Below are 11,667 nucleotides of genomic sequence, written 5' to 3' on the forward strand. Positions count from 1 at the left end.
TCGAAACAACAAAAAATAGGGGCAACAAAAGCCTATAAGTATTTTAAGACTTTTTATATAAATCATTTAATATTTTGCCTTGTTCGTCAGTATTCCACCTGAAAACACAAGGGTTAACATATTAAACATGATACATTATGAAATAAATATACAGTTGATCAATGAAGACAGATATAACAAGCGAAACATATCTTCATACATTGAAATTATGTAGAAAGCAACGTTGTATCGGCTTTACATCCGCCATGTTGGCACTGAGTCAGGGTCGCTGAACAGAGTCAAGATTATCCAGGTACATAATGTGTATATTAGGTATATAATAGAAGTGTATAAACCGGTCAGAAACTTAAGACCACAAAACACTTCACTGGTTATGCCAAATACTAAAACCTTGATGTATGGCAATCGGAACTGTTCGTTCACTGCTCTTAAGCTTTGGAACTCCCTCCCCGTCTAGTTTGTGGAATCTGAAAAGCTAGCTGCTTTTAAAAGCCTGCTTTGTACAACATTTCGTAAACTGACCAACACATTTTTTTTCTTTTCATATGTCAGCGTTGAACAATATTTTACCCTAGGATCACCTAAATACTTTTTATTAAGTATATGTTTGTCTTGTTTTATTTACATTATCAATGATTATGATTTTTGTTAATGTGCCAAGTTTGTGACATGTTCATTAAAATCAATTTATACTTGTGACGCAACATGTTTATTGATTGTTTTCTTACGCCTAGGTAAACCTATAATCAATATATAAACGCACGATCAATGAACCATTTATAACTGTCTATAGACTGTGCAGGGAGCTTAGAGTGAATTCATTGTATTTTTGGATAATATACTTTGTGATTTCGACTTTATTTGTAAGTTGCTGCTACTTTAAAGTAAATTGTAAAACTAAATATAGAGTAAACCACTTTTATCTCGTGTTCTTTTCTTTTTTATTTTTCAAAAATAGCATAAATCTTCCCGGATTTGAATGTGTTTAACTATACAATGTCAGTTATATTCTTTGTGTCAATCTGTCAGCATATGTAATTATCATAAGTGTTGAATTCAATTTCAATGTATGCAAAATATATCAATAGAAAAACGTTTCTTTACAATAAATTCAAAACTTAAGAGGATACTTTTCCTTCAGTTTAAAACTCTTGATATTCCATCGAAAGGTGTATTAAAGAAATTATATTACATTGTGTTTTAATATTTAAATAAAAAAATGTGTTCAGCAGCCAAGTGTTTAACGTTTATAAATTCTATTCCGCTATATTGAGCAGGATACTGGCGCCTTAGTTCTATTTATATATTTTATAGATTTTACTATATCATAACAGATTAAATTTCATACAAGATGGAGGAAAACAGTACTCGACCAATTCAGAGAGTGATTCAGCAGCCTACTTGTGTCGACTGGCAGCAAGGAAAAAGTATAGGAGAAAGTTTATTAGAAATGTTCGACAGATGCCTCTGGACAGATGTCAAGCTTCATTGTAAAGGTCACCAAGAAGGAGAAGCTATTAAAGCGCACAAAATTGTTCTTGCGACACGAAGCCCTGTGTTTCAGGCGATGTTCTTTGGTCCGTGTGCTGATGGGAAAAATGAAGTCGATCTGGAAAATGCAGAAGAGGAAATTTTCAACTTATTCTTGAGGTAAACTGGTTACTTTATATGCTTACTTTGAGGTCAATATGTTGACCTTCCAGAAAGGAAATAATTTCGCTTCGCCGACAAGTCAATTCGTCGTGATTGACTGTATTTAGACTAATGGAAAGGAACATTTATACATAGATCTAATAATTATTCTAAATGTAACATTTTCATTGACTTGTGCTTGAAACACCGTTTTCCGTAGAGTTTTATAGCGATGTATTCATCTGATGTTATCCTCCAGTGACTTTAACCCTTAGCTTGCTAAATTTCTAAAATGGATTGGTCCATCATTCAGTTTTGGCAATGCTATTTATTATTCGAAGGGGTTTTCACTGACTGAAAATTTACTGACGTAATAGTGAACAGTGTAGACCAAGATCAGCCTCCACGGAAGTCAGGCTGATCTTGGTCTACACTGGTCGCAAAGGCGGAATCTCTTGTCGCTAGCAGGCTAAAGGTTAATGTCAGAATATGGTAACCTTAAGAAAACACTAATACTACAGGAAGTTAAACAAAACATGTTTATATCATAATGCTATTTTTAAAATTGAATAGAAAAACAATTAACTTCTAATTACTGATTGAAACTGATATATTTTAATGGTTCAATAGGTACTTGTATAGTGATAGAGTGACTCTTACAGAGGAGCACGCCTTTGCTGTAATGGATATGGCTCACTACTACAAAGTATCAAGCCTTGTACTGTACTGCGCTGACTATCTTACTACCATAATTACACCAAGTAATGCTTGTGAAATTCTAAGTACGGCAATGTTGTACGAACTTACAGGACTGAAAAATGTCTGTTGTTCTTTCATCGACAGCCATGCACAACAAGTCTTAAAGTCCAATGGCTTCCTAAATCTATCTGAAAACTGTCTCTTGTACTTACTAAAAGGAGATACATTCTTCGCTAAAGAGGAGGAAATTTTGGAAGCGGCAGACAAATGGTCAAGAAAAAGAGTCTTAGAACGTGGGCTGGAAGAAAACGGCACAAATATCCGTCAGTGTCTTGGTCAGATATTTTATCATTTGAGACTTCCAACAATGACACACAAATCATTGATAGATAATATCAGCAGGAAAGGATATTTTTCGGTTGAAGAATATTCAGACATAGCAGGCTACATCAACAACATTCCTGGTATTTCAGTTTCTACCAATTCCTGTGTAACACGGCTGCCGGAGGTAGAAACGATTCAAGTAAGTATCGAAAGCGAATGGGAAGAGATTAGTGATAGTATTTCTATTTCGTTTGAGATAACTGTATCAAAGGACGTAGCTCTGGCAAATATTATCTTGAGTAAAATGAGACCGCATTTTAAAGACTTGGAAAACTTATACTCACAAACAGACTGTTCTCCCGAAGTAGTTCTTGGTGAAAAAGCGAAAATATTCCTTGAAGAGTATGAAAACAAGGTAATGGAAATAAAATCTGAACGATCTGAACGAAATTATGCTAAAACAAAATATTTTATCAGTGTTCTGGAACATTATAAACAAAATCTTTGTGATGATTTGGGGTTGGTGTTAACTGTAAGTGTAGTTATTGACTCTATTGAATTCAAACATAAATTTAATGTGAAGCAAAATAAACTCGAAGAGGGAAGAGTAGATTTCAACCCGCCATTGATACTGAAAGAGAGAAGTACTCCATATCTGGTTGAAATCAACATTCAATATAGCTGTGAACATAGAGTACAGATAAAAACAAGAATTCCAGAAAGGAGCAAAGTCCTAATAAATCACATTCATGGCGTAAAACTAGAAAGCACAAATTTCAGCACAAATTACTGGGACACAAAAAGCTCATTTACAGGGATCAAAAGTCTCGGATTTTTGAATTTTTCAAACCGTGATATCAGCAAAGATACAACCAATGGAATGGAGAATCTGAATATACCTGTGCAGTCAAATTAGAGTGATTTAAAGGAATATTGAATTTTACTGATGCCACATTTGTTACATCAATACTTGAGCAATATATGGGGCTCTTCCGCATATATCAGTTGGGAGAACGTAGATCTACGGATCACAGGTTCTTGAGTTCGATCCCTGTGCAAGGCGTACGTTTTCGTTTTCGATTTGTTAGAAAAATTATGTCTAAAATCGTTCGTATTCAACCTCTGATACATGTGGGGAAGTTGACAGTTACTTACAGAGAACAGGCTAGTAATAATGCCATATCCACAGACACCACGAACGCTGTTTAGGTTAACTCTCCTACAATATATAAGAAAATACTTCTGAAAAAATGGCGCAAAACCAAAAAACAGATAAATAGAATATATTGCCTCATAGCTCGGTCAAGTTCGATAACGAGCAAAATTGTTCTAGTAAAAGTTTTTGGATTGTAATAAGTGATATTCACAAACTTTCATGTGGTTAACGTAGAAGTAACCTTCATGTGGTTAACGTAGAAGTAACCTTCATGTGGTTAACGTAGAAGTAGCCTTCATGTGGTTAACGTAGAAGTAACCTTCATGTGGTTAAGGTAGAAGTAACCTTCATGTGGTTAACGTAGAAGTAACCTTCATGTGGTTAACGTAGAAGTGACAACAATTTTAGCCATCTGTATGAAACTTAGAAAGAACAAAGTTGACAAAGTTTAGAAATCCTCGTGGAACTTACTGTAGATAATATATGGCAACGCAATCTCAGTCACGTCTGACATCTTTACACACTGGAACCAATTTTTTTTAATAATCTTTATGGACTTTACATAGATTTTTGTTTAGCCGCAACAGCTGGGCCAGGTACGACAATGTGTTCTACTTTCCAGCAACACCAGTTATGGATAATAAAGTAGTCGTAATTGTCAAATTTTACATGGTCAATATATTTGAGGTCACGTGTTTGAACAATCATGAAACTTGTACATAATGTATATGTTCACAACATTTAGCGCAAGTTCCATAATGACTAAGACATTTCGAGTATCCTTGGAGATATGGAACTTGCTTTAGTTGATATTATTTCTTATACAAGAGAGGTCAAAGTTCTTACTCAATCTTCTTAAAATTTTCACATAATTTTGGATAATTTTGTAAGTTACAGAATGTATATGTTTATTAGATCTCAATGAAAGTATAATGTTGTCACGTTTGTTTTAATAACACCAGTGTGTTTATTATTGAACTTGAAGATTCACCTTAATTCATATTTTTAAACACGCGATACCTGCTTTCCTTCGCAATCATCATGAAATTCACATGGAATGTATATGGCCGCAATATCACAAACAATTTCGATAAATAAGGTTCACAATGTAGCGCAAAAATTGTTGTGGCATAATGGTGGATTTAGATATTTCTAAGATTTTGTCTTTTGCTTTATAGATCATTTTTTGACTTATGTTTAATGCCAGTTTTGGTGCCACCACATGTCAGGTCTGTGCTTTTCATATTGGTAGCATTTTTGTCATGAAATAATTGAAAAACAGAGTTAGTCCTCGCAACTTAGGTCACACAACGCCAGTGCAGTTTTGGTTCTCATTTTTGAGCTGATTTTGCTATGTTGCTGTTTGAATGATTATTTTGCTTGCATAAAATATAACCTCCCCTTTTCTTTTGATTTTTATTCAGCACTGATAATGTTGTTCAAGAAAATATAAGTTAGAGACATTTAAAAAGGAATCTGGTTTGTGCTGCAGCCATTTAAAGTGTACCAGTTTGATACAGAATGAAAAATAGAAGCTATATAGTTTGTGCCTTAACGATTAACGAGACTGTTAATATACTACTAGTGGATTGTTGTCACTAGCCGTTTCAAGGCAATGACCTACTGTGTACTTTTATTTTATGCTAACTAATAAAATACTGTATTCTATCAGTTAAATATTTTCATATCTCACCACTCACACTGTGAAAATATGAAATCTATATTTTCACACTGTGAGAGATATAGCTCCGCCCCCTCATTACATTGTGTATGAATTTTAAATTATTTGCTGAAAACAGGATGAAAATTGTAGTCGCACTTTGTTCTTTATAGTATATTTCTCGGTTCAAATTATTTTACTTGAAGAGAATTTCATAACGTTATGCAGCAAAAAATAAAATAAAATGGAACTTTATGTTGTATGCGTCTTTATAACGTCACAGCACGTCTGACGTCATGTCTGTTTACGCGCGTCTATTTCCCGCGCTGAGATTAAAAATTGTTGCAAAATGCACATCTCAACGTAATTGAGCATAAAATAAAATAAAAAGAAAATTTGTTTGTTTTTCGTGAATATGGAATATATCTCACCTCGAAGTGAGAAAATTTTCACATTTTCATTCGCGCTACGCGCTCGTAAAAAATATTTGAAATTTTCTCACTTCTCAGTGAGATATATTCCATATTCACTCAAAATAAACAAATATCCTCTATATTTTTATACAAGTTCGATGAAAATAAAAGCCATATTCGTGATTAAAACGTGAATTTTCTCTGTGTGCTCTTTTTCATATACAATACACATAAACTCCAAAACAAAACGGATAAGAGTGGAAAACAACACATATGTATAGTATATGAGTTAATTAACATATATTTAAAATACAGGTATAAAGTAAGGTCAAACAAACGAAACATTACAAGAGATATGGAATGAAATGCTGATTTATAATTTTGTATGAAAATATTACCATGTCGGTTTGTAACAAACAATTTATAGAGAAGCCAGTTTATCGGCTACATTTTATGTTCCATAGACTTTAAGCAATGAACGTTAAGCTACGTTGCAATATTTTACGGATACTGGCTTGCACACTTCTAACTTATATAGGTAGACGAATGATCATGCAGAGTCTTTTTGTATGGGTCAGAATTGTGTACGCTACTCTATATTTTACGAGAACTAAAGGGTGCTCACACAATACCGGGATAACATAGTACTAATGCAAGCTGAGCATGATACTGTTTGGAGTTTGGAATACCGCTTAATCGTTGAAATTGGACTTGCCTGTTGAGATGCATGCACTAGCAATTCTGGCGATGCAACTTTCGATACGGTGCAACGCCTCGGTCCGTTGGCGAAGAAATGATGAAAAACAAGGACAGCTCCAATAGGAAAACCTACTTTCAAAGAAGCGGTCTGTTTCGTCTGTGCATGATTCCCATAGGTTTAGTGAACATTATGCATCTGTTGAGTCTCAGTACCGATTCATGGGACACATTGTGTTTTCTCAAGGCGTCGATATCTAACCATTGCACACAGCCTTAGATAGCGGTCATTAGGGTATGACGAGATAGGACTTGAATCAACAACAACAAAAACGTATATAATGTAGGACTAAACAGAAATAAGTGAACTTGTGACTCTTTCTGTTATGTAATAGTTTGATCTACAGTTGAATTGGTTGGGCGAGTCATATTTTAATCTTCTTGAATGTTTTGCTTATATATTTTTGATGTTTTATATTCAATTGTGTTCTTAGAAAATTCCTACCATACTATGATTAAATTTGAACATAATTATTGTTAGAACTACGTCTAAGTTAGAACAACTCACGGGAAAAGAGCAAGCGTTCTATCGATGAACCATCGATGCTGAAGGTATGATCGTCTATGTTTTCTTCTGGATGATCTCGTCTTAATTGGTAGTAACTCATTCTGGTCACAGCATCAATCTGACCTGTGCTGTGTCAAAACAACAACAATAACAACAACAACAACAACAACAACATTTCTATCGTAATATGTAGATCATCGCTAATTAAAGTGTATAGAGGCAACTGCACCTCTTTACAGACATCGAGAAAGACTTTAATTGCAATATGGTTCGGGGATAGCAGCAAACGCTTCTAATACTGCTCAACATGACATAAATGACAATGTGCAAGCTCGATTTGACACAGCCTGTTCATGGACGACAGTGGAAATGCAAGCTACCGTTCGCGCCTCCTAGCTACGGGTTGAGTAGAACTCAATATTTTCATATGTTACAAGTACCAAAATATAATTTAGAGAAATCCACAGATGCATTCATATGTCCAAGGGAATAGATCTGTTCGCAAGGGGAGGCTAGACTCTTTCTCATCTTCTAAAGAAAGATCAACTTGAATGTGTACAATGTAAAGGACTACTAACTGTTCGACTGTGGCCTCGCTCCACAGCGCAGTACTTACAATAACTTGATATCTTCAAAAGAGTTGCAAGAAATAGTTTGAGCTGACAACATTTAATCCTTTTAACAATCTTCCACTAAAGGTAGCTGTTGAAACAGCAAAAGTTCTTATGTCCTGTCACACAACATGCTTTCCTGGATTGGGACGAATGCTTACAATAGCAGTCAATAGAGCGCTGTTGAGTCTTTCTTACATAAAAACAACTTAATTTTTCACTGGATCCGTACATGTAATAACGTTAGAAAAGTCGTGAATAATTAATGCTATTCACGTGCTGTTAATGCATAATTTTTATTTTTGAAATGCTTTGCTAGGGACGTATATGTTATACTGCTTTCGACATCTTGTATCTGTGTCTTGTTTCTTCCATAATAACCTCTTTTTGTAGCATAAAAGATGCAATCTTATCCACAGTATATTTTGCTGTATCATTTACCAACCCCAAACCCAAACCCCAAACGCACTGCTCTCTCCCTACAGAGTCAACATCTCTCTGTTTACTCCCTTTTGAACTTAGTGTTGTTTCAATTTTTGTTGATAATCGTCAATGTATTTAATCGCGAACTACTGTTTGTTTTAAGGAATCATTAATGATTTTGGTAATATCAGTCGGTATAATTATGTTTTTATTTAATTTCTCACGGAAGTCATGTAAGGTCAGTGTTCAGGTATTTATTATATCTGATATCCTCAGAATGGTTCGCTAAATATATTACCAAATTTCAAACTGTTCTACCATGACTATCCGACACAAAAACGGAATGCACAAATCAGCAAATGTGGAAACTAATGCCGAATTGATAATCATTTTATCTCTGCAATTCCCAAACAAAATCTCATTTTTTAATATAAGCTCTTGATCATTTATTTTCCATGACCTAATGCGAGTATCGGGCATATAAAATTCTAACGACCTATCTGACTCCTGTTATACTCCAGTTTATCAAAACTCGGGTTACATAGTGTGTTTAGTAGTTCCAAATCTGAAGGAATTCCGAGTCACTTTAAAATGTGTCTATATATCTTGTGAAAACATGAAGAGAATGTATAAAAACGACACTTCAGTCAGTTAGAATAACATCTCAACTGTAAATTGACATTTTTTTTAGCTCCGCTATCGTTTGCTTACACGATTAATCGCATGTAAGAATCAGATGACCCTCGGAGTTTTTGGATCGCTTACATAATTAATAACGGTAACTGTTGCATTATATTGTCTATACACAGGTGAAATGTTGCCAAAAAGAAAGGTACTTCATTTATCATTTCTCACTCAAATTTCTTCAGCTTTTAAAAGATTTATATGCAAATCATAAAATCGTAAAACTTTTGCAGCTATCATTTTCCCTGCATTTTCCTTGCATGTCCATTAAATAGTTAGGAAACCAGCTGGACTGAGGGTCGGTTCAAAATTATCATATTGCTACAAGACAGATTTTCCTGTTTTATTGTATTAATGGCTATTTATTGTAATTGTATCAACTTTAACCATAAATTACACCAATATGACAAGTTATTAGTATCAGTGTGGCTGATTTGGCTACTGGAAGCATCACTGGCGTGATCATAGGCCTGAATCATAGTTTGTGACCCAGGTGTGTTTATTTCCAACTTGGTACTGTATGGATATGTGCAATACTGTATTAATATTATAAGTTTTAGATGTACATGTCGACTTTTCGAGGAAAATGTAGAGCTACTGCACTCGCCCCGGCGTCGGCGTCGGCGTCGGCGTCGGAGTTGTTTAAGTTTTTGATAAAGTCAAATATCTCTGTTAGTATCAAAGCTATTGACTTGAAACTTAAAATAGATATTTACTATCAAAGTCTACACCAGGAGAAAAATTCCACATAACTCTGATTTGAATTTTGACAGAATTATGCCCCTTTTTAACTTAGAATTTTTGGTTAAAGTTTTTGATAAAGTCAAATATCTCTGTTACTGTCAAAGCTATTGACTTGAAACTTAAAATACTTATTTACCATCAAAGTCTACACCAGGAGAAGCAATCACCATAACTCTGATTTGAATTTTGACAGAATTATGCCCCTTTTTAACTTAGAATTTTTTGTTAAAATTTTTGATAAAGTCAAATTTCTCTGTTACTATTAAAGCTTTTGACTTGAACCTCAAAATAGTTATTTTCCATCAAAGTCTACACCAGGAGACACAATTCCCACAACTCTGATTTGAATTTTGACAGAATTATGTCCCTTTTTAACTTGGATTTATTTTACTGGCAAAGCTCTAATTCAGAGTCAAGCACTGAGAAAAGTCGAGCGCGCTGTCTTACGGACAGCTCTTGTTTATTTACCATTCCCTGTTGTTCTTGGAAACGGTAAACATGTTTTAAATACCCGTATCCAGGGCCCAGAAATAAACAATACTATCAAAAGCACATCATGGATGTTTTTAAACGACAAAGAATCGCACAGGTTACACGCGATTCTTTAATATTCACGGTTGTCTACAAAATCTGAATCGACGCCGAGTTTTAAAAGGGGAGTAAACAAAGAAAGAAACGAGTACGAACATTGTTGGGGGCAGCTCATTTGGCGTTAGTTACCGAAACAGCAAAACATTTCATGGTTTAGATTGCATCTTTTATGCTTTAAGAAGAGGCTTTTATGAAAGAAACAAGACCCAGATACCAGGTGTCAATCTGCGCAGAAATACATTTATGTCCCTGGGAAAGCATTTCAAAAATAAAAATCGGGTATAAACAGCACGTGAATTGCCTTGTTTGCACACGATTTTTCTCCCGTTAATACATGGGCGGATCCAGTAAAAAAAGTAGTTTTTTATGCAAGAATGAGAGTTATGTTTTGTGCTAGTGCAAGTGGATCAATTATGTCTCCTTTCTATGTGTATCCAAAGCCCCCTCCCAAAGGTATCAGCCCGTTAAGCTGTTCCCTCTCTGGGGGTCATGTTGAATATACAGAAAAGGGCTAGATGGATGGTGTAACATTTACTTAATTTCTAGAATACTTTGATAAAAACATAAGTACAGAAAGACCAGTTTTGTTGCTGATTAATTCTGTCGGAATCCACATAAAGAAAGCAAGAGAAATGGGTATTGAACTGTATAGAATAAAACCAAACGCAACACATCTTATGCAGCCGCTTGAAAATGGGGTAGACACAGTGGTACAAAACAGTTAAAAAGCACAATTGTGAATATCCAGGAGTTGTCATCAACAAAGCTAACTTTGCAAAGAAGTTGAGAGATGCATATAATGATTTTTATAGACCATGTATTGTGTGAATAGTTTTTCTGCATCAGGTATATATATACCCAGTGAACAGGGAAGTGATATCGTATGAACAGCTAAAGACAGAAAATTGCAGACCCGGTTTGATTGAGTCTGTTCATGAGCAGTAATGGAAAATGCAACACTGCCCACGCCCCCTAGCACCGGCTTAAGCAGTATTCAATTTTCAAATTTAAATGAGTTGAAATCAAAGATCCCGAAGTACCAGAAAATATAACAACACTGAGAAGAAGTCGGGCGACTTTTTACGGCCGCCACACAACACTTAACACCCGCTGTTGTGAAGTTAATAAAATCTGGAATGTAGATCCCTCACATAAATCAAACATTGCGCCAGGACCTAAACTTCTGGCAGAGTTTGCTACAGAAAAATCACCAGATAATTCTATAAATGCCACAAACAGATATAAAGAATCGACCGAGTGCGACATAGATTTCAAAATGTCATATTTACCTAAAGTGGTGTGTCATGATTTCAACACGGAGAACGTGCATTCACTCACGCACGAACTTGAATATTTTTGCAACTAAATACATCGAGCTTATCTTAAGTAGGAACGATAAACATAACTTGTATTTACAAATCTTCTCTTTATCTGAAAACGGTGACTAATACAAATGCATGCAAACG

General features: G+C 34.9%; 1 protein-coding gene across 1 annotated transcript; it reads left to right on the top strand.

Annotated features, from left to right (window-relative positions):
• Nucleotides 1–716: 716 nt before the first annotated feature.
• On the top strand, nt 717–5,838 carry LOC123550290 (BTB/POZ domain-containing protein 1-like). Its single transcript, XM_045338719.2, has 3 exons — nt 717–863; nt 1,335–1,650; nt 2,263–5,838. Exons 2-3 carry the CDS (start codon nt 1,352–1,354, stop codon nt 3,569–3,571), a joined length of 1,608 nt encoding a protein of 535 aa, XP_045194654.2. The 5' UTR covers nt 717–863; nt 1,335–1,351; the 3' UTR covers nt 3,572–5,838.
• Nucleotides 5,839–11,667: the final 5,829 nt, after the last annotated feature.

This window comes from Mercenaria mercenaria, chromosome 6, assembly GCF_021730395.1.
Source record: "Mercenaria mercenaria strain notata chromosome 6, MADL_Memer_1, whole genome shotgun sequence".
Taxonomy (NCBI): Eukaryota; Metazoa; Mollusca; class Bivalvia; order Venerida; family Veneridae; genus Mercenaria; species Mercenaria mercenaria.